At 40.0% G+C, this 25,090-nt stretch overlaps 1 protein-coding gene across 1 annotated transcript in view; it reads right to left on the minus strand.

Annotated features, from left to right (window-relative positions):
* Nucleotides 1-320: 320 nt before the first annotated feature.
* The window catches only part of LOC124712251 (transcription activator MSS11-like), an 88,732-nt gene continuing 63,962 nt past the window's right edge, over nucleotides 321-25,090 (minus strand). Inside the window, exon 2 of the mRNA XM_047242546.1 lies at nucleotides 321-836. Within this exon, the coding sequence (XP_047098502.1) occupies nucleotides 321-836 (516 nt within the window). The remainder of the gene's footprint in view (nucleotides 837-25,090) is intronic.

Below are 25,090 nucleotides of genomic sequence, written 5' to 3' on the forward strand. Positions count from 1 at the left end.
GAAAATGTTCAAATATATAGACTACCTCACTGTCGCTGAAAATGTGATTGTAGGTACAATGATAGAGAAAGTTTAATAGCAACTCCTTCAACCATAAGACGAACAGTATGTGATGCCAAGAACAACTTTCAGCCAGATCCTGGCGAAAGATCTATCAAATAATGCTATGAACTTCTAGGCAATGATCGAATCCAAACTGAGCAAGTCAACTTTGCATCGTCACAAATCTCGGGCCGCGTTCGAGGCCGCCCTGTTCTACCGCCTCGCTAGGAGGCGATGTTGGCGGGCCTCTGCCAAATAAAGGAGCACCCGAGCCGCGGCTAGATGGGCTCAAGGCTCTTTCGTGACGCTGTGTGAGTAGTGTCTGCACTCTGGCAACTCTCTTGTTGTTGTGGTGAGTTGAGGGAAGACAATGTGTGAGTTGTGCGGTGGTGCTCTGACAACTCTCTTGTTGTTGTGAGTTGAAGGAAGACCCCCCGGGAGTTATGCGGTGGCGCTCTGACAACTCTCTTGTTGTTGTTGTTGTGCGTTGAGGGAAGACACTGTGGGAGTTGTGCAGTGGTGCTCTGACAACTCTGTTGTTGCTGTTGTTGTTGTTGTGAGTTGAGGGAAGACCCTTTGGGAGTTTGTGGTGGCGCTCTGACAACTCTCTTGTTGTTGTTGTTGTTGTTGTGATTTGAGGGAAGACCCTGTGGGAGTTGTGTGGTGGTGATCTGACAACTCTCTTGTTGTTGTTGTTGTTGTTGTTGTGAGTTGAGGGAAGACCCTGTGGGATTTGTGAGGTGGCTCTCTGACAACTGGATGCGTGGTGTCGTTCCTTGGCCGACGTAGCGTACCTTACAGTGGAGTAACCATGGTAGCTATAGTGAATGGTAGCCGGATACGGACTGTTAATAGAGGTACTACACATCGGCGATCAGAAGCACCAGACGGAGTTGTCAGCCACTGCCCAATTAGTCGCCTGCTGTGGGTGATTGCCCAGGTTTGTTTGCCGATGGAGAACAAAGCAACACTTCAGCGCATGCTGAGAGTCTCGTTTGCTTGCAAATAGTTTTTCATTAGTATTAGGACGAGAGGCTCATTTGTGGTCTGGGTACGTGTCTGGTTTCCTAAATTTTAACTGAGCCTAAGCCTTTGTTGCTTTAAGAATTTGTTGTTTTAGGAATATAGGCTAAACATTGTAGAATTTATTATATGTTGGTTGACACAATGGCTTTTAACCGTTTCTATTGCGTTGGCCCACTTTGTTCAGAGCTACTTAAACCTCTGTAGTTCCTATTGAATTTAAATGTTTCTGGTGCTTGAAGCGGTTTACGAAGGGTTACAGCGGGCTTGTAAGGCATTGTGGGTTTCTATTAGCTGGTTATACTGAGCCGGAACTGAGTTTACATTAAGTTACAAGCGTTAAAATTATTCTTTGAGGGAAAGTGTACTTTCTGTTAAAATTTTTATTTGTAGTCCTTCTAGTGAATACTGAGTTTTACTAGAGGTTTATAAGCTCACCTAATTCAATTTGACTTTCACCCCAAGACTGGTTACGTAAGCGTCAAGTAGGTTTCCTTTTAATTATGTTGAATGATTATTTGTCAGTGTACCTTTTGTAATTTTTTTAATATACACTATGTAATAAAAAGCATCTGGACACCACAAGAACATACGTTGCTCATATTAGATGCATTATGCTGTCACCTACTGCCAGGTACTCCATATCAGTGACCTCAGTAGTCAATAGACATAGCGAGAGAGCAGAATGGGGCGCTCCGCGGAACTCACGGACTTCGAACTTGGTCAGGTGAAGGGTGTCACTTGGGTCATAAATCTGTACGTGAGATTTGCACACTTCTAAACATCCCTAAGTCCACTGTTTCCGATGTGATAGTGAAGTGGAAACGTGAAGGGACACGTACAGCACGAAAGCGTACAGACCGACCTCGTCTGCTGACTGACAGAAACCGCAGACAGTTGAAAAGGGTCATAATGTGTAATAGACAGACATCTATCCAGACCATCACACAGGAATTCCACACTGCGTCAGGATCCACTGAAAGTACTATGACAGTTAGGCGGGAGGTGAGAAAACTTGGGTTTCATGGTCGAGCGGCTGCTCATAAGCCACATATCACGAACATTGGACGATTGAACAGTGGAAAAGCGTTGCGTGGAGTGACGAATCATGGTACACAATTGGGCGATCCGATGGCACGGTGTGGGTGTGCCGAATGCCCAGTGAACGTCTTCCGCCATCTGCTAACAGTAAAATTCGGAGGCGGTGGTGTTATGGTGTGATCGTGTTTTTTATGGAGAGGGCTTGCACCCCTTGTTGTTTTGCGTGACACTGTCAGAGCACAGGCCTACATTGATGTTTTAAGAACCTTCTTGCTTCGCACTGTTGAAGAGCAATCCGGGGATGGTGACTGCACCTTTCAACACGTTCAAGCATCTGTTAATAATGCACGGCATTTGGCGGAGTGGTTTCACGACATTAACATCCCTGCAAAGGACTGGACTGCACAGAGTCCTGACCTGAATCCTACGGAACACCTTTGGGATGTTTTGGAACGTCGACTTCGTACCAGGCCTCACCGACCGACATCGATACGACTCCTCAGTGCAGCACTCCGTGAAGAATGGGTCGCCGTTCCCCAAGAAACCTTCCAGCACCTGATTGAACGTATGCTTGCGGGAGTGGAAGCTCTCATCAAGACTAAGGATGGGCCAACACCTTACTGAATTCCAGCATTACCGATGGAGGGCGCCGCGAACTTGTATGTCATTTTCAGCCAGGTGTTCGGATACTTTTGATCACATAGTGTATGTGTCTTTTAGATGTTACCTCTTCGCGACATGTGTAGATATGTCCTGTAAAGGCACAGATCAGCAAGGCCGGAGGTCTATTTGTTTGCAGATTATCCCGTTCGTTGCGTGTCAATTTTTGTAAACTATTCAGAGTCCGCCCCCGGTAGCTGAGTGGTCAGCGCGACAGAATGTCAACCCTAAGGGACCCGGATTCTATTCCCGGCTGGGTCGGAGATTTTATCCACTCAGGGACTGGGTGTTGTGTTGTCATCATCATCATCATTTCATCCCCATCGAGGTGCAAGTCGCCGAAGTGGCGTCAAATCGAAAGACTTGCTGCCTGCGAACTGTCTACCCGACGGGAGGCACTAATCACACGACTTTGAACTATTCAGAGTGTTATTTGTTGGTAATTTATTTTGAATAAATGGTTTTAGCTTAAGTGTTTTTCCCTGAGTTTGTGCCCACAGTCCTTCTACATCAGCTCACAAATTTTCAGTTCACTCCGGTGGAGCCGAATGATGTTGAAACTTAAGGCTGTCAGAAAGCAAAAGATAGTAAATACATCATTTGAACATGTATTCATGCTGTAGGATACCATTAGGATCAATGTTTGACCACTGCACCGTCTCACAAATAAGCGATATGGATGTTGGCACCTCCGGTGCGGAGTAACAGTTAAGACAACTCAAAATGAGTTAGGCGCCAGACTGTGCCTGAATTGCAGTTATATTTTGCGTTGAATTCGCTGTGGAAAGATCCTCTACCCTAGCTAATATTTATTGTGAATTCTTTGCGCAGCGCAGCAACACATCCATACTACTCAGAAATTAAAGAAAATTTAGATACAGTTACTACCAAAACAGTACACATTACATGCCTCAAGGCTGTAGCATTCTTCTCGCTGCGCCAGCTCTCCCGCACCTGACCGTGGACGCAGCACCCAGTCACTTTGCTACACAATCATTTAATAATTCTCACAAGGTCTCTTCAAAGTTCAGCTGCATAATAGCACAAAAGTCCCGATTCCACTTCACTCAGAAACCACTGGCAGAATCAGCACGCACAAGTCTATCTGGACGCTGTAACTCGTACACTACAGTACATATTTTGTAATGATGCAGATGCGGGTCCTTTTTGATAGTGTTTCGACACAACCCTCTCTTTATTCCCACTAGCACAGGTAAACAGCGTTAAGATTTTGTCGGACTTTATTCCAGATTTTCCTTCAAATGGTTCAAATCGCTCTGAGCACTATGGGACTTAACATCTGAGGTCATCAGTCCCCTAGACTTAGAACTATTTAAACTTAACTAACCCAAGGACATCACACACATCCATGCCCGAGGCAGGATTCGAACCTGCGACCGTAGCAGGAGCGCGGTTCTGGATTGAAGTGCTTAGAACCGCTCGGCCACAACGGCCGGCGGTTTCCCTTCATTCGAATAATGTTTTTTGGTGTTCGATCACTTTCCTGATAGGATTTCATTCGCTAAGAGCCCTTTTCGCGCCATTTTGCCACTAAGTTTTGCATTGCAGATATTGCTGGAGGTTCTGCCAAATCTTTTCCAGCTTTTAACTCTTCCGCAAACAGCTCCGCATATGCTAACGCACCGTTATCACAGTTTCCATCATTTTCAGCTATGGACGATTCTCCTTTTAATTAACAAGGGTCAGTTCCGTGTCAGTCTTATAAATATTTTCTAAGCTAGTTTCATTTTACTCTTCTTGTATATAAGTTCAAATGTTCAAATGTGTGTGAAATCTTATGGGACTTAACTGCTAAGGTCATCAGTCCCTAAGCTTACACAGTACTTAACCTAAATTATCCTAAGGACAAACACACACACCCATGCCCGAGGGAGGACTCGAACCTCCGCCGAGACCAGCCTTAGAGTCCGTGACTGCAGCGCCTTAGGCCGCTCTGCTAATCCCGCGCGGCTGTATATAAGTGTAGGAGTGATTTCTGTTCAGATGACTCATCCACCATGGGTGCGGACGTAGCTACAGTGTCCCAGAGTTTTCGTGTGGCCATATATTTTTAATGTTGTAATTTGTGCGAAAAGACTACGAAACTGATAACCTCATTCATCGATCTGCTAAACATAGGAAACTGAAGGATAGGGTCTCTTAAATTGTAGATTGTTTTGTATGAGGCAATATCAGACATAAAATATTCCAGAGATTTGCTATTGCAGTTCGTATATATTGGCATGGCTCTATTTTACCTGCAGGAAGTAAATGGTAACAGGAAGAGGCCACATGTGTTTGTTTGATAGGCCATTTAAAAGCTCTGAACTGAAACCCATCTTCGGGTGAACTGAAGTTTTCACTACTCATCAGGGAAAGTGGTGAATTACTTCAGAATTTAAGATTTTGGTGTAGAATCTTTCCTGGAGATTATGTGATCAGAGCAGAAGTTGTAACAGTATGGTAAGGTCTCTCCTGACGTTAAGAGGTTCATGGCTGATGGTGGTGGTGGTTCCACATGTTTTCCTTGGAATTCCAGTACCTAAACATCTGTATTTACACGCATTTCAGTTGCTTTGTATGCTTTCCATCACCTTGTTTCTAAGTCCATGGGAAATCTTTGAGTGTTGGAGTAACCACTTCACTCTCTCATTGTTTTGAAGTGTCTAAACCTAATTCACGTCATTACTGCAATAGTCCATACGATTTATATCATCCACGCTTAGTTGTCGACTGGTCCAATATAATTATAGTAAAGCTTAAGTATTTAATACCAAACTGTTTATTTTTTAGGTTGTGAATGTACCGTGTCTGAAGTAACCAAAGCCAGTTGCTACATGTTTATTGCATAAGTCGATATTCTGCGGTTTCCGGACATAAAATTCCATTTCGAGGGAGTACATTCAAGACTTTAACGGTTCAATTGTTTGAATTTTATGCTTTTTTTACGACGTTGTGTATCTGTACTCTGTGCAACTGAAAATCTCCCTCAATTGTTCTTAAACATCTTAGCAGTCATTGTGTGAAACGTCGCATTCGGAAAGTATTAGTGCTCCCACTGAAGGCAGCTATTACTCGGTTACTGAATGGCCGAAGCAACATAAAAACAGATTACACGCAAGTGCGGCTAAAAATTTCATTGCAGCCCTGGAGCAGGCAGCTAAAGTGCAAAAGGGCTGAATATGAAATACAAAAACATGTAGTGACTAGAGACGGTTTGTAGGTATTAAACACTTTAACCGAGGTAATGTTACTGTACCCACTGGGAAAAGACGTATTCCACCGTTTACGATTCGTTATTTAGTGTATTTATGTGTGTGAGTGATGGGATGGGAGGGGGGAAGGGGGGGGGGGAGGCGGGAGGCGGGGATATGTACCAACTTTTAATTTACAGAGATGAAAAGAGGAGGCAACCTTTGCTATCGTACGAGCGCTGGCGATTGTTGTCCTTCCCACGCAGTTTCCACGGAAACCACAAAGCTGGCAGCTTACCCCGCGCCTGCATCGGTTCTCCTGCTGCACCACCGTGGCGGAAAACTACGCAATGTGAGTACTTCAGGACTTTCACTGTCGGATAACCAGAGCAGACACTTCGTAGTTGTGGCAGCAGTACTTTTTTGGTGCCCCCGTATTTGTGGCGTTAGTTTTGTTCTTTCTTGTTAGAAAGGCTAGCTTGCGTTTAATTATAAACTGTTTGCAGTTCACAACTGTGAAACGCAGCGTCCACGGAAGTTTATTTTGCGACACATGCTCAGATATATTTTACGATTTTATTTGTTCGTACTGCGTATTAACATCTCCACTTGAGCTGTAGCGATTTGTTAAGTCATTACGTATTTTTTACGTAATGTTTTTTATAAATGTGCGTATCGCAGTTTTAATTAGAGCTACATGGCTGAAGTTATTTTCGCACGATTTATCGCAATAAAAGTTGTTTCGTATAGTCCAGGAAACTTAACTTGAAAGGACTGTTCCCATAGGAAAACTCAAAATTCCGCAGGCGTGCTGAAAATTAGCAACATAATATGGCATGAATATTGCGGTATTTACGTTCGTGTTCTTCTATAATACTAACTTTGCAACGCAGAGCCCTGTTTTTCCACAGAGGTGCCTATATTTCACAGTTCCAGTTATGCCTAAAATATCACGCAGAAAGGCGCATAACGGCCACGTCGTTTAGCGATTAACCACCAAAGCTACTACTTCAGAGGTGAAACATAGTAACCTGTCTTGTAATTCTACATTATCCAACAGAGATATAAATGAAGCTGATTATGATGTCATATTTTCATGTTTCTGCAGAAACAGAACCGTATTTGATTTTGTTAGAAATAATCTTAATGAAAAACCGTACCTCAAAAGTAAACAGTTAGAAGGCACTGACTCATTGATTCAGTTAAATATGTTTCTTTGCTAGCTTTGCACCTATAAATGATCATACATGACCTTGTGGAAAATCCGCTGCGATGTATGGGCTCTCTTGGGATTTATCTAATGAAGAAAGCCACAGCTGATTGAGTTGATAGCAGCAACTGACAGTATAGTTAATTGTTCATTTAATGAGCACCATTTAAATGAATTGTTAGGTACATGACGTGGTGTAGCGCATCGAATGAACTCTTACAGAAATGTAATAGTAGGGAGATATAAAGCGAGTAGAATTATAATCAAGCAACAACATTATACCAGGAATTAGTGGCCTAGGAATGAATTGTACCAGTCCTAATTACAGTTCACAGAAGAATAAACCGCTACAAACAACGAAAAATCTGCTGAACAACATATTCTATAGAACTCCTTAACACTCGATGCAAACAGTGCAAAAATTGGTCATGCCCACCGGCATAACTCATTTGTCTAATTCTCGTTATGGAGACACTGCTGATGTGGTTAGGTCGGTAAGTTGTAGCTATTATTATTGTTATTATTATTATTATTATTATTACAGGTTTAATTAACACAAATATCAATAATAATATTTTGCAGTATTTTTGTTATCTTCCGCCAAGCTTCTTTATTCAGGCCATCCTCCTCCTTGCGTATAAGGGAGATATTAGATTAAGACAGACCATATCCTGTACAGATATCCTCTTTTGTTTTACAACAGCTAATGAATACATTTTATAACAGTTGAGGGGTTACACGTTGTCTTTGTACATTTAACTAAAGCTTATGACACGGATTCTAGAGGTTATTACTGAAGTGTACAAAGACTGTTATGTACAGATTACAAGAGGATCAAAATTATCAGAACCTGTTAATGCACAAAAGCACTGAGACAGGGTTGCATTCTGTAAACCATCTTGTTCAATGTATACATAGAAATGGCTCTCCGAAGATGGAACAACATCTGTGAAGGTATTGGAATCTATGTTACTGATATCCAGGTGAATCCGTTAAGTTTTTCTGGTAATCAAGCCATTCGAGAACAAGATGAAAGCGAACATGAATTCATGATACAATGTTTACTTCAGCAATATGACAAATAGACACTAGGTATGAGTCTAAAAAAACGAATATCTGGTAGTAAACAGTGATACTAGATTTGAAATAAACATCGCTGCTGGGACAGTAATGAGACAGGTAGAAAAACTGAAATACTGTATGTAGGGGCATATACTGACAAAAGTGGAAAGGTTAATACAGAAGTAAAATACAGAAAGGAAAAAACACAGCACTAGCAGGGCGGATGAAAGCTTCTAGGTGGACAAGATAATTTCTAAGAGCAATAACAAAAGAGTGGGTAGGATAATGGTTGAATCTGTCCTATCAGAAATATGAATTAGAAACGCTAACCTCAAAAGAAGGCTAATAGCTGTGGAAACTGACTCTTTACTAAAGGGCGCTAGAATATCCAAAATCGATAAAAAGCTATTGCAGTCAGATCTAGAATGAGAGCAAATGAAACAGTGATTGATGTAATTGAAAGAAAATCATTAAAAAATGGTGTGGGTATTTTGTTGAAAATGCCAGATCATTGGTGGGCAAAGAAAGTTTTTGAATGGGGACGATTTGGCAGTCACAAGCGCGGCAGACGATGACGTGTTTCAAAGTTGTAACTGACACTGAATTAGGTTTGACTGTATAGTATTCTACACATTAATCATTCACACTGTACAGTGAAAACTTTTGGACACACAAATAAGGGCGGAACACATGCGTCACGCTAACGATCTGAGGTATAAGAGTGGTCAGACTAACATCCGAGGTATAAAAGTGCAGCGCAGTGTATCCTAAACACAGGTTGTGGTTTCTTTATGGATGGCAGACCCAACTTGAGCCAGGTAAAACGTGACGTCAGTGTAGCGTCACACAGGTTTCTGCATCCCCTCAGAGAAACGAGTCCAAACACACATCGTTGTAATCGAAAAAAGTAATTTTTAATTGTTTGCAGCGAAGCTGCTTGTTATTTATTGATTTAGCAGTTTCGAGATTTGCCCATTTTCAAAAAACATACTTGATGTGGACAGCTCTGTTTATGCTGAAATAACTTATGGGAATACAGCCTAATGACATTGTAGACGCCGGCCGGTGTGGCCGAGCGATTCTAGGCGCTTCAGTCTGGAACCGCGCGACCGCTACGGTCGCAGGTTCGAATCCTGCCTCGGGCATGGACGTGTGTGATGTCCTTAGGTTAGTTAGGTTTAAGTAGTTCTAAGTTCTAGGGGACTGATGACCTCAGATGTTAAGTCCATAATGCTCAGAGCCATTTGAACCATTTTTTGACATTGTAGACAACCGCCAATATTTCGAGAGGAACACACCCTAAGATTTTCAGGGCAGAACAGCAGCAAGTAAGCGTTGTGCAGGGGAATATAAATCACCGATTTTCAGAGAAACTTGGGAAAGATAACACACACACACACACACACACACACACACACACACACACACACTGTAAACAGTAGCGCTATCACAAACCAAAGATGACTGACGTCAGAGAACATCGATAATGAAATTAATAATCAACGGCTGAGGTAGCATAAAATCTGCCCATCTGCTTTTTGACAAGCGAGGCAGCTAACGTTGCCGTGGACAGTAAATCCGACCTCACGAGAGAGAGCGCCGACACCACACGGGGTGAGTTCGTTAACGCGATTTGCGGTCTCATCGCCAGCGTTGTCGGCTTTCTTTGGCTCAAAAGCCACATAGTTTGTCGAAAATGGACGATCGTAAAAAAGCTACGTTGACTCTGTTACCGATTGTCGAAGACGAACGGACAAAGTGGCGAAGAAGATTCTGGACTCGTCGACGGCTTGAACAGCAAACTGCTGGTAGAGGAACACAACCATCTGAGATAAATACTAGTGTAAGTTATTCATTAACTGAATGAATTTTAATTCAGTTTTCGGTTTTAAATAGTTTGTGCATTATTCACGAACACTCCGAAATAACGTACTTCAGCACATAGATTTCAAGACTGAAATTCGTTTTGTAATTTCGTTCCAGTGGAAGAATAGATTTCTTTGAAGCTGCTCACTATCACTGAAGAGTATACACTACTGGCCATTAAAATTGCTACACCATAAAGATGACGTGCTACAGAAGCGAAATTTAACCGACAGGAAGAAGATTCTGTGATATGCAATTGATTAGCTTTTCAGAGCATTCACACAAGGTTGGCGCCGGTGACGACACTTACAACGTGCTGACATGAGGAAAGTTTCCAACCGATTTCTCATACGCAAACAGCAGTTGACCGGCGTTGCCTGGTGAAACATTGTTGTGATGCCTCGTGTAAGGAGGAGAAATGCGTACCATAACGTTTCCGACTTTGATTAAGATCGGATTGTAGCCTATCGCGATTGCGGTTTATCGTATCGCGACATTGGTGCTCGCGTTGGTCGAGATCCAATGACTGTTAGCAGAATATGGAATCGGTGGGTTCAGGAGGGTTATACGGAACGCCGTGCTGGACCCCAACGGCCTCGTACCACTACCAGTGATGCCTGTAACGGATCTGCCGGCCGGTGTGGCCGTGCGGTTCTAAGCGCTTCAGTTTGGAACCGCGTGACCGCTACGGTCGCAGGTTCGAATCCTGCCTAGGGCATGGATGTGTGTGATGTCTTTAGGTTAGTTAGGTTTAAGTAGTTCTAAGTTCTAGGGGACTGATGACCTGAGTAGTTGAGTCCCATAGTGCTCAGAGCCATTTTTGTAATGGATCGTGCAGCCGTGTCTCGATCCCTGAGTCAACAGATGGGGACGTTTGCAAGACAACAACCATCTGCATGAACAGTTCGACGACTTTTGCAGCAGCATGGACTATCAGCTCGGAGACCATGGCTGCGGTTACCCTTGACGCTGCATCACAGACAGGAGCGCCTGCGATGGTGTAGTCAACGACGAACCTGGATGCACGAATGGCAAAACGTCATTTTTCGGATGGATGCAGGTTCTGTTGACAGCATCATGATGGTCGCATCCGTGTTTGGCGACATCGCGGTGAACGCACATTGGAGGCGTGTATTCGTCATCACCATACTGTCTATCGCCCGGCGTGATGGTACGGGGTGCCACTGGTTAAACGTCTCGGTCACCTCTTGTTCGCATTGACGGCACTTTGAACAGTGGACGTCACATTTCAGTTGTGTTACGACCCGTGGCTCTACCCTTCATTCTATCCCCGCGAAACCCTATATTTCAGTAGGTTAATGCACGGCCGCATGTTGCAGGTCCTGTACGGGCCTTTCTGGATACAGAAAATCTTCCACTGCTGCCCTGGCCAGCACATTCTCCAGATCTCTCTCCAATTGAAAACGTCTGGTCAATGGTGACAGAGCAACTGGCTCGTCACAATACAGCAGTCACTACTCTTGATGAACTGTGATATCGCGTTGAAGCTGCATGGGCTGATGTACCTGTACACGCCATCCAAGCTCTGTTTGACTCAATGCTCAGGCGTATTAAGGCCGCTATTATGACCAGAGGTGGTTGTTCTGGGTAGTGATTTCCCAGGACCTATGCACCGAAATTGCGTGAAAATGTAATCACATGTCAGTTCTAGTATAATATATTTGTCAAATGAAATCCCATTTATCATCCGAATTTCGTCTTGGTGTAGCAATTTTAATGGCCAGTAGTGTATTTACCGGCAAGATACAAATATGAGGCAGTGAATAAATCCAGATTCGTACATATTTACAGGCTGAACAGTAATAAAACCATCAAACTGCAAGGACGGATTTCTGACTGGAAATGCAGGAATAATGAAGATTCGTCCGGAATCGCATCGTTACTATGGCAGATGGCGCTGACGCATAAAATGTCCTCTGACCACGTGCTTTGTGTTCCTTGTTTGTTGCAAATTGTGTGACTGTTGCAGCTTACTGTAAGCAGCAGAATGGTCTGGCATTCACGTCAGCAACAAGCCGAGATGGTGTTAATGTGCGGCCAAGCAGACTCAAACGGCCGAGAGGCAACATGTCCACATCAAAACAAGTAGCCTTATGGACACCAGCCACATCACACAACATTTCAAGCACTTTTTGGATGTTTGTGTGATCATGGATCCTTTCACACAGATGAACGTGCAAGGAAGCACCAGTCTGTGCGTACACAGATCTGGAAGACTGTATTCTATTGGATACTGAGATGAACCCTAGTACAAGCTCCAGGCAAATGACCTGCCGACATGGTGTAAGCCAAAGTACGAAAGTGCACGGCAGTCCAAGATGCGTCATGCGAACACTTGCACTGCGACCCACGGAGGCCACTTTGAACATATGTTGTGATGTGAGTGCGATGCTGCCCTTTACTGTGTTCCGCAACGATTTCTTGTCTTTGCAAACACACCACGCATTTCTGAACATTTGTTCATAGGACATTTTTTCCTCTATTTCCAGTCAGGCATCTGTCCATAGACTTTGTCGGCTTTATTAATGTCCACCCTGTATATATATGTTACTGAAAGTTTCATAACATCAAAATTTTCAGCACTTGTATAACTTGTATTTACTTATAGACAGACTGGCAGTAATTTTGAAATTTCTGGTCACCGGAGAAACATTCCAGTCGTTGGTATTTGCAACAGGCGTAGCAGAAAGTGCATTATTTATAATAAATAGCATCGACTTTTGAGGTAATACATCTATTAAATGAATAACAAAATCCAGAATCTTTCAGAAAACAAAATATGAAAAAGTTTGGAAGGAGACGGATGTGAATCTGTTATCTTTATTATCAAATCTCATCAGCACACCTCACAGTGCTTATGGTTCATCTGGAAAAACATATGTTTTACGTCTCATTACACATGAAAACAAACATAAATTCGTGAAGACATATATGCTCAGTTACAATTACGAATTTATCAACGTTCCTTACAAACAAAGAAGGGAAAAAGAGTGCAAAAAACAAGAGACACATAGAAAAGACCCATAAAAGAAGACAAGCTAAAAAAGACACGAAAAACCCCATGCATAAACGGCACGCAAAAAAGAGACAGTAAAAAAAGACACACAAGTAAAAAACACACGCAAAAAACGGAAATAAATTCACACAAAAAGAGGCATGCAAAAATGACATGCAAAACAGACATACCAAAAAGACACCCCAAAAAGGATACAAAAAACGACACAAATAATGGATGCACAGAACTTGGAAAAATCAGCTAACAAACCACGAAAAAAATATATGGACGAACAATACAGACTAATGTATGCACAAAAAACTTACACACACACATCGTGCATGTGCACGTGATATGCATAGACACGCACGCACACACACATACACACACACACACACACACACACACACACACACACACACACACACACAGATGTACACAAATCACAACCATCACACAAACACCCACACACATAAGCACCAACACACACAATCACTGCACACACTATCACCCACCCACCCACCCACCCACACACACACACACACACACACACACACACACACACACACACACACACACACAAAATCACAAAAGAAGGTTAAGCCACATCCTAAGTAAAATTTTAGAAGAGACACTTCTGAATAGGCATCACAGATACAGATACACAATCGTCATTTCTTCATTATGCCTCTCCCACAATGTTTTAAACTTCGATATTGCTTCCTCCATTTCAAGCAAATGACGTGCTTTATCTCCCACATTAGAGATGGAAACATACACAACTATTAGTATGTATATTTTTCAGTTATAATAATGAATACATGAAGAAATAATACGCATACATGAAGAAAGAAGCACTATCAAGTCTCATTTCGTTGACAAACATTCTCCTGAACGCTTCCTCACCATAAGAAAGCGTTCCTAGTCTGCTCACTCACCCTTCCTTCAATGTTTTACATCTTAATATCTTCCCATTTTTAACCTCTGAATGGAAAAGCATACATCCCAAATCTCGTTACACATGAAAACAAAGATATAAATTAATTGATATATTTTTGCTCAATTACAATCAAGAATTTACTGACAGTCATTATAAACATAGAAATGAACAACCACATAGTAAAAGACATCCTACAAAAAAATGTACTAAAACAGATGTACTAAAGGAAAGACTTCTTGAAACAAAAGGCATCGTAAAAACAGATGTACTAAAATAAGACATTCTCAAAAAAGATGAGTGATAAAAAGATGAGCTAAAAAGACATGCTAAAAAGGATGTGTTATAAAAGTTGTGCTAAAAAAGCCATGCTAAAGGGACATGCTGTTAAAAGACATACTACAAATGAGAGGTGCTAAAAATGGATGTGGTAAACAAGATCTGCAAAAATGTGTGCAAAACATTGTGCAATATAGATATGAAAAAATAGGTGTGGAAAAGAGGAAGTGTAAAATACGTTCAAAAAAACACAAGAAAGACATACAGGAAAGGCATGCAGAAAATATGCACAAAAAACGTGCATAAAAGACATGCAAGAAAAACGTGCAAAAGAAAGGCATGGAAAAAATGGGCAAATAAGATGTGGCAAAAAGACAAAAAGACATGCAAAAAAGGACATAGGAACGAAGACATGCAAAAAAAGACACGTAAAGAAAAGACACTAAAGTAAGACATACAAAAAAGCAGCAAAAATACAACCAAAAACCTGCAATGCAAAGAATGATGCACAAAAAATGACACATAAAAAAGACACACAAAAAGAGAGATGCAAATAATCACCAAAAAAGACTTAAAGAAATACACAAAAAAGACATGCAAAAAAGAATACAGGCAAAAAGATGCAAGAGACATAGAAAAAAAGGTACACAAAAAGACACATAAAAGACACAAAGGAATATTAAAATAAAGGATGCCCATAATAACGTCAAAAACAAAGAGACGAACAAAACACGGAAGAATCTACACACACAAACTATGCACAGTAATAAATGAATGAAACGGCTTACACAGAAGCACACACAAACCCAGCCATTAAACTCACTCACACACACACACACACACACACACACACACACACACACATGCACAATCACCTGCACAAACCCACAGTCACACAGATTAGAGGAGCCATATTCAAAGTAAAATTTTCAAGTAGCTTGTCTTCTGAAAGGCTCCACAAACAGAGGACACAATACTCAATTCTTCGTTCTGCCTCTCCCACAATGTTATAAACTTCGATACTGCATCCCCACCATGTCATTCAAATTATATTCTTCCCCTCCCATATTAGAGATGAAAACATACACATCCATTGATGTGTACATTGTCAGTTACAATGAGGAAGACATGAAGAAATACGAGGGCGGTTCAGAAAGTAACCTCCGATTGGTCACAGTGCGGGTTGTGGGGGGAGTAGCGACGCCATCTGTGCGTTCACGCACTCAACAGGTCAGTCGGCATCAAGCCGTGGTCGAGTGAACGTCGTACCTGCGCTAGTTTAGTTTTTGTGGCAGTTTGAAATGTGTGCTGCAATAGAAAACCCCGCCAAATGTGAAGTGCGTGCTGTCATAAGGTTTATTACAGCCAAAGGATATTCTGCAGCAGCTATTCATCGTGAGCTTTGTGCAGTGTACGGACCAAGAGTTATGAGTGAAGGAGTTGTCCGTGAATGGGTACGTTTATTTAAAAGTGGACGAGAAAACGTTCATGATGAAGAGAGTAGTGGTAGACCATCATTGGTGACTGACGAACTCGTTCAGACAGTTGATGCAAAAGTTCGTGAAAATCGACGTTTCTCAATGTCGGAGTTGTCTACTGGTTTTCCACAGATTTCTAAGACTCTCTTGTACGAGATAGTGACAGCAAGATTGGGTTACCGTAAGTTCTGTGCACGATGGGTGCCCAAAATTCTTACCGACCACCACAAAACTCAAAGAATGGCCTCTGCATTAGACTTTCTGTCACGTTATGAGGACGAAGGAGAACCATTGTTAAACAGAATCGTGACCGGTGACGAAACCTGGATTAAGTACGTGAACCCTGAGACAAAAGAACAATCAAAGATGTGGGCACATTCAAATTCGCCTACCAAACCAAGAAAACCCTCGCAAGATTTTTCTGCCAGAAAACTGATGGCAACGGTGTTTTGGGATGCCAAAGGGGTGTTGTTGGTTGAATTCATGGAACGTGGTACGACCATTAATCAAGACGTGTACTGTGAAACAATAAAAAAGTTACGACGGGCTATACAGAACAAACGCCGTGGTATGCTGACTTCCGGTATTGTTTTTTTGCACGATAACGCCCGTCCTCACTCTGCTCGCAGAACAACGGCCCTTCTTGAGTCCTTCAAGTGGGACGTTATCAACCATCCACCTTACAGCCCAGACCTGGCGCCAAGTGATTATCACCTCTTCATGCATTTGAAGAAATGGCTCGGGTCACAGCGGTTTGATGACGACGAAGAGCTCAAAGATGCGGTCACAGGCTGGCTCCAGGCACAAGCGGTTGATTTTTATGCAGAAGGAATTTCAAAGCTTGTGAAGAGATACGATAAGTGCCTCAATCGCTATGGAGACTATGTAGAAAAGTAGTGCAAAGATGTAGTTGTAAGATGTATATATTAAAATATTTTTATTTAACTTGGTGTATTTTTTTAAATCAACCGGAGGTCACTTTCTGAACGGCCCTCGTAATGCGCATACAGGAGGGAAGAACCACTTTCAAACTACAGTTTATCGACAAACATTCTTCTGAATACCCCACATAGCAGGCACAATACACACACAGGCCATATATCATTTTAGAGATGAAAATGAAACTTTACTTACTGGTGGCTAAATTTCAGTTACAGTTACGAGAATCACATCAAGTATTACACATGCAGGAGGGATAGCTATATCAACACCATAATTTCAGAATACCTATGAAAAGGCTCCTCACTACAGCAAATAGTTGCTATTCTGCTCACAATCACAATAATGAACTTACCAGCAATCATTGCAAACATATAAAAGAAGAAGAATCCAAAAAAGATGTATTAAGCAAAATATGTGCAAAAAATATGTGATAAGGAGAGGACATGCTAAAAAAGGTATGCAAAAAGATGTGGAGAAAAGGATGTGTAAAAAATATGTACAAAAAAACCGCAAAAAATACATACAAACTAGAGATACAAAAAATTGTGTGTCAAAAAAGGTGCAAGAGAAAAGGTATGCAAAAAAGTCGTGCAAAATAGGAGAATAAAGGCATTAAAAAGTGCAAGGATAAGATATGTAAAAAAGATGTGTGCAAAAAATACATAGAAGAAACAATGTGGAAAAACATGCAAAAATCATTAGAAAAGGGCAAAAATATGAATAAAAAAGCATTGTAAGAGATGTGCAACAAGAGATGTGTAAAAAAATGTGTACAAAGACATGCAAATATGGCACACAAAAGAAAGACTTGCAAAAAGTAGACACTGAAAAAAAGACATACAAAAAAACACCAAAAAAGATCCACAAAATAAGACACTACAAAAAATGAGCAAAAAAGAAGCAAAAATGATACGCAACAGAAATGCATGAAAGAGGCAGACACAAAGAGAAGGACATGCAAAAAGAGATGCAAATAAAGGATGCATGAAGCAAATTAGAAAAAATTCCTGAAAAAATCTAAAAAATCAACACACACGAACAATCCACACTAATACATACATGAAAAACTTTATGCACACCTGCATAGTCACATGTGCACACACACACACACACACACACACACACACACACACACACACACACACACACACACACACACATATATATATATATATATATATATATATATATATATATATATATATACATATACATGAACTACACACATGAACATGAACACAACCATGCAATGCTACATCCAGAGACAAACACACCCACACATACAAACACAGACACTAACACACTAACACCTAGACACATATACATCCTCACACACAAACAGCCACACTCAGAAACACCCTACACCCTACATCTACATATTCATGCATGGACACCAACACATTCGAACATGTTCACACTAACAAAACCACACACAAACACAACTACACATCAAAAACACGCACACACACAAAACTCACACACAGCAGCACTCATACGCACAAACACCAATACAGGCAATCCCCTGCACACATGATCACCCCAACACACAAACAAACACAATCATACAGGAAGGAGGATACATATTCAAAGTAAAATTTTCGAACAGACTGGCTTCAGAACAGGCTCCACAGACACACATACAGAAACCTCATTTTTTCATGTTGCCTCTCTCACGTTTTAAGTTTCGGTACTGTCCCCTCAATTTCAACCGAATTACATGCTTCACATTAGAGATGAAAACATAAACAACCATTGATGTGCATATTTTCTGTTATGATGAGAAAAATATGAAGAAATAATATGCATTCAGGAGGGAAGAATCACTTAGAAGAGACAGTTTGTTGACACACATTCTTCTGAACATGTTTCAGGCAAAATACATACATAGGACAATTTTACTTTAGAGATGAATATGAAGATATACCTGTTGGTGATTAAATTTCAGTTATAATTACAAAAATGACGTCAAAAATTATACATGCAGGAGGGAGTAGTTGCATGAACAGTGTAATTTCAGAATACCTATGAAAATCCTCCTCATCACACCGAAGAGTTCCTAGTCTGCTCATCCCCTCCTACCTCACATTATTATACAGCTTCATATCTCCCCTCCTTCAGCCCTTCATGGAAAAACACATGTTCTATATCTCGTTATTCTTGATGTGGGATGTGTAAAAAGAGACATAAAAAAAAGATGCAAAAACGGCCACACAAATTATATATTAATAGAAATAGGTGCAAAGATAGTGCAAAGAAATAGATGTGGAGAAAAAGAAATACAAATAAGATATGCAAGAGAAATGTGCAAAATAATGTGGAAATAAAGATGTGTAAAATAGGAAGGAAAAGATGTGTGACAAACATGCAAAAACGAAGTGCTAGAGAAAGATGTGCATAAAAGGACATAGAAGAAAGATATGCACAAACAAACACAAAAAATATGCACTAAAAATACAGAAAAAAGACATCCAAGAAAGAAAAAAGGACATGCAAGAAGAGATGCACAAAGCAAGACACAAAAAATGACAAGTAAAAATAACATGCAAAAAAGACACAAAAAAGACTCAAGGCAATAACACACAAAAAATAAGCAAGAAATTATCCAAAAGAAAGACACACAGGAAAAATCACACAAAAAAGGCATGCAAGAAAAGAGATGCAAAAGGAGACATCCAAAAAAGACACACTCGAAAGACACAGACAAAACCAAGAAAATAGTATGTAAAAGAAGATATACAAAAAGCCATGCAAAAAAGCACACCAAAAAGACACAGAAGAAAAGACATGCACTAAAAAGAGATGCAATAAAAGGACAAAAATCACGGGAGAGCAAAAAGATGAAAATAAAGGATGACAGAGAAACACGTCCACCCACAGTGCACCCACAATGAACACACCCACACACACAAATGCAGCCACATGAAACACATGGCCATGCAAGCACCAACACACACAAGAACCCACACAAACACACAATCACACAGGTTTTAATCTTCGACACTGCCCCCTTTCCATTTCAAGCAAATTACATACTTCATCTCTCACATTACAGATGAAGGCAAACACAACCGTTGATAAGAATTTCGCTTATCCTGAGGAAGATATGGCGTAATAATATGCAAGGGAAGAAACACTTCCAAATCACAATTTGTCGACACACATTCTTCTGAGCACCACATGTTTCAGACAAAATACATACACAGGCCATCTCTAATTTTAGAGATGACAATGAACCTTTACATGTTGGGGTCTAAATTTCATTTACAGTTATGAGAATGACATCAGATATTACACATGCAGGAGAGAGTGGCTGCATTAAAACATAATTTCAGAATACCAAAGAAAAGCTTCTCACCACAGCAAAGTGTTCCAAATCCGCTCACACCCTCATACTTCCCAATGTTTTACATCTTGATATTTTCCTATCCTTCACCCCATAATGGAAAAGAATATGTTTCAGACTTGCGTTCTAGACTTGAAAATAAACTTACTCATTCATATATATATATATATATATATATATATATATATATATATATATATATATATATATGTCTGTGTGTGTGTGTTGATTACAATTATGAACTTACCAACAATCATTACAGTCATAGACAACACCAACCTGCAAAAAAAAGATGTACTAACTAAAACACAAGGTAAGAAGATGTGCTAAAAAAAGACAAGCAAAAAATACACGAGTAGTGCAAGAAAAAAAGACATACAAAGAAATATGCAAAAAATGTGCAAATCAGAGACACAAAAAATACATAGAAAAACACGCAAAGAAACAGATGTGCAAAAAAGATGTGCAAAAAGGGCGAAAAAGACATAAAACATACAGAAAATAAGTGCAAAAGAAATACATGTAAAAAAGTGCCAAAAACATAGAGAAAAGATGTACAAAAAACCATGCAAAAAAGACCTTCAAAAAGTGCAAAAATACGTGCAAAAATGTCGTGGGAGAAAAGGATGTGGAAGAAAAAGGTGTGTAAAAAATACATGCAAAAAGAATGTGCAAAAAGTCACAAGAAAGGCATGTAAATAGAAGACACAGAAAAAGACAGTGAAAACAAGACACCCAAAAAAGGCACTGCAAAAGACCCACAAAAGAAGACAAGCAAAATAACATACAAAAAGAGACTCAAAGAAACGCAAGAAAAATGCACACAAAAAGATGCACACCCAAAGGAAGGCATGCTTAAAAAAGAGACATGCAAAAAAGACATGCATTAAAGAGACTACAAAAATCGCCAAAGAACAAGCACAAACAATTCCCAAAGAAGACTCATGCAATAAAAAGATACATGCAAAAAAGATAAACGAAGAAACACAGGCAAAAAACACACAAAAAATGGATACAAAAAGAGACATACAGGAAAATATCAATCAAAAAGAGTAAAGCAAAAAAAGGCACAAAAATGTCACACAAAAACAATCGCAAAATACATGCAAAAAAAGGCACACAAAAGAGGTACACAAAAAAACATGGAAGGAAAACACAGAAAAAATTGTCGCAAAAAAAGGGAGATACGAAAAGAAAGACACATAAACTCACAAATAAGCTGCAAATGAAGGATGCATGAAGCAACTTGAAAAACAGAACAAAAGGTGTAAAATAAAGCACACTCTAACAGTAGGCACAGACACATGCACATAAAAGTTCGGCACATGTGCACAGATGCACACAAACATTTGCAGAAAAACACAGCCACACATGAACACAATCACATATAAAGGCACCCACACACATATACACCCACTCACAAACACACCCACAAATACAAACACACACACCAAAATGTCAGAGGAGGTGCATTCAAATTAAAATTTTCGAACAGACTGGTTTCTGAACAGGCTTCACAGATACCGATACACAATCCTCATTTCGTCATTTGGCCTCTCCAACAATGTTTGAAGCATCAGTACTGACCCCCTCTGCCCCGCCTCCTCAATTTCAAGCAAGTTACAATCTTCATCCTCTAAATTACACATTAAAATATACACAGCCATTTATGTGCACATTTTCACTTACAATGACTAGGATATGAAGCGCATATGAGAGTGAAGAAACACACTTAAGTCATAATTTGTCGACACACGTTCTCCTCAACATCCCACCTTCCAGGTAAATTACATACATGGACGATGTACGCTATTTAAATTTCTGTTACAGTTACGAGAATGATATCAAATAGCACATGTAGAGGAGGGAGTAATAGCATTAACACAATATTTTCATAATACCAAGGTTTATAAATGTGCTCCTCATCATGGCAAAGTGTTCCTTGTCTACTCACATCCTCCTCCACCACCCCTCCCCTCTCCTTCACCTATTAATGGAAAAGCATATGTCCCAGATCTCATTACATGTTAAATAAACACACTAAGAAAAGACACTAAAAAACACGCCAAATAGACGCTAAAAAAGATACTAAAGAAGACACAAAAAGGACAAAAAGTTCATTCAATGAAAATGCGGAAAGAAACCGCAAAATAGGTCACACAAGAAACGTCATTTGAAAAACACAAAAAATAGATGCAAATAAAGTCATGCAAAAAGGATAAAAAACAAGCCAAAAATAAAAACATGAAGATAAAGACATACAAGAAGAGACATGCAGAAAAGAGAGATACATGCAAAAAAAAGAGACAGAAAAGATGCAAATAAAGGATGCACATAACAACTTGGAACAACACAGATAACACAAACTAATAAATGGTTGAAAAAGCTAACACACGCAAACAGAAATTGTTACAAACACACACACACACACACACACACACACACACACACATTACACCATTGAACACATACACAAAAACATACATGCACACACACATGCTAACACGTAAACATGCTCATGTGCTCACAGCCACACAAAAACACAACCACACACAAATGCCCACACATAGAAACACAAGCACAAACACCTGCACACACAATCATCCAAATGCACAACCACCCACACAAATTATCATCAACCCACAAAAATACAAAATCACACAGGAAGGAGGAGCCATACTCAAAGTAAAAGTTTCGAGAAGACTAGTTTCTGAACCAGTTGCACAGATCCAGATATACAATCTTCATTTCTTTATTTGTCCTCTCCCATAATGTTTTAAACCTTCTTATTCCCCCTCTATTTTTAGCAAATTACACACTTCATCCTCCACATTAAAGATGAAAGTGTACACAAACACTGATGCGCATATTTTTATTTATAATGAGGAAGATAAGAAGAAATAATAAACATTCAGGAGTGAAGAACCATTGTTAAGTCACAAATTGTTGACACCCAGTCTTCTCAACACTCCACCCTTCAGTAAATATACTAAATAGGACATATCTCCTTTTAGAAACTACAATGGACATAAAACCATTGGAGCCAAAATTTCAGTTACAACTGCAAGAATGACATCAAATATTACACATGAACATAAAGCCATTGGAGCCTAATTTTCAGTTACAATTGCGAGAATGACATCAAATATTACACATGCACGAAGGAGTAGCTACATTAACACCATAATTTCAGAAAACTTAGGTTTATGGAAAGACGCTTCACCACAGGAGACTGTTCCTAGTCTGCTCACATACTCCTACCCATTAATGTTTTACGTCTTGATAGATTCCCTTCCTTAACCCCTTGATGGAATAGCATATATTTAAGATCTAACTACACAAGAAAACAAACATATACATTCGCTGATATACGTATGCTCAATTACAATTAGGAACTTATCAACAATCATTAAAGAAAAGGAGAGAACTACCACACAAAATGGTAGAGAAACACAACAAGTGCTAAGAAAAGACGTGCTAAAAAGACATGGTAAAGATGTACAAAAGAATGATATGTACAAAACGACGTGCAGTGAAAAACGCAAGGAAAGATGTACAAAAAGACACCTGCACAAAAGGATGTCCAAAAAACTTACAAAAATACCTGTAAAAAAGACATGCAAAAGGACACAAAGAAACACACAAAAAACTAAAAAAAGATGCAAAACCAAAGACACACAAAAAATAAGAAAAAAGATGCAAAAAGAGCACATGCAAAATAGACACACAAAAAACAAACGCAAAAATGAAACCAGAAGAGGCGCTAAAAACATGTAAAATGAATTCAAAAATCGACACCCAAAAAGACTCAAAAACAAACGCAAAATACATGAATAAAAGACAAGCAGCAATAAGACTTGTATGAGAAAGACATGCAGAAAAAAGACATGCAATAAAAGGACATGGAAAAGAAAGCCACTAACAAAAAAAAAACACAGGCAAAAACTTGCAAAAAAGGGCATACAAGGAAAGACACGAAAAATATGGAAAAAATAAGCAATATTCGAGACACAGAAAAAGATGCAAAAAGACACATAAAGAAAGACACATAAAAACACACAAAAAAGACCTATAAGACACAAAAGAACGCCACTGAAAAGGAAGACATGCAAAAATAGATGCAAGAAAAGAGACAAAAAGCCACAAAAATAAACAAACAAAAATGCAAGCAAAATAAGTTACCCAGTGGAAGACACACAAAAAAATTATAATGACATGCAAAAAAGGACGCACAGGAAAAACACCAAAGAAAGTAGATGCAAAAAATACACAAAATAACATAAAACTCACAGACATACAAAAAACAAGGCACCAAAAGAAAAGTTGCAGGACAAAGGCATGCAGAAAAGAGACACACACAAAAAATAATCTGCAGAGAAAGACATGCCAAAGGAGACGCTTAAACACACGTCCAAAAAAAGATACACAACAAGAAAGACAGGCAACAAAAGACACAAAGAAAGATGCGAATGCAGGCTGCCAAAAACAACCCAGAAAAACAACAGGCACAAAGAATACACACTAATACAAGCACATAAAAACTTACATCAGCGTGCTCAGATCCACGCACACACTACACACACACACACACACACACACACACACACACACACACACACAAACCTGTACACCCATGCACACAAACAGAATCACACACAAACACAACCAAACACAAATACAACCACACACTCCAAACCCTCAAAAAATGCATGCACACACAAATACCGACATACAAAACACCCATTCTCACAAACATCCAGACGTGCAAATAATCTCACCCACAATCACCTGCACATACAGTCACACAGGAAGGATGAGCCACATTCAAAGTGAAATTTTCGAACAGACTGACATGTGGACGGGCTACACAGACATGCATAAACAATTCTAATTTCTTCATTCTGCCTCTCCCAGAATGCTTCAAAGTTCGATAAGCCCCCCCTCCCATTCCAATTCAAGCAAATTACATACTACTTCTCCCCCATTAGAGACTGAAA

This window comes from Schistocerca piceifrons, chromosome 8 (assembly GCF_021461385.2).
Source record: "Schistocerca piceifrons isolate TAMUIC-IGC-003096 chromosome 8, iqSchPice1.1, whole genome shotgun sequence".
In the NCBI taxonomy this organism is placed as follows: Eukaryota; Metazoa; Arthropoda; class Insecta; order Orthoptera; family Acrididae; genus Schistocerca; species Schistocerca piceifrons.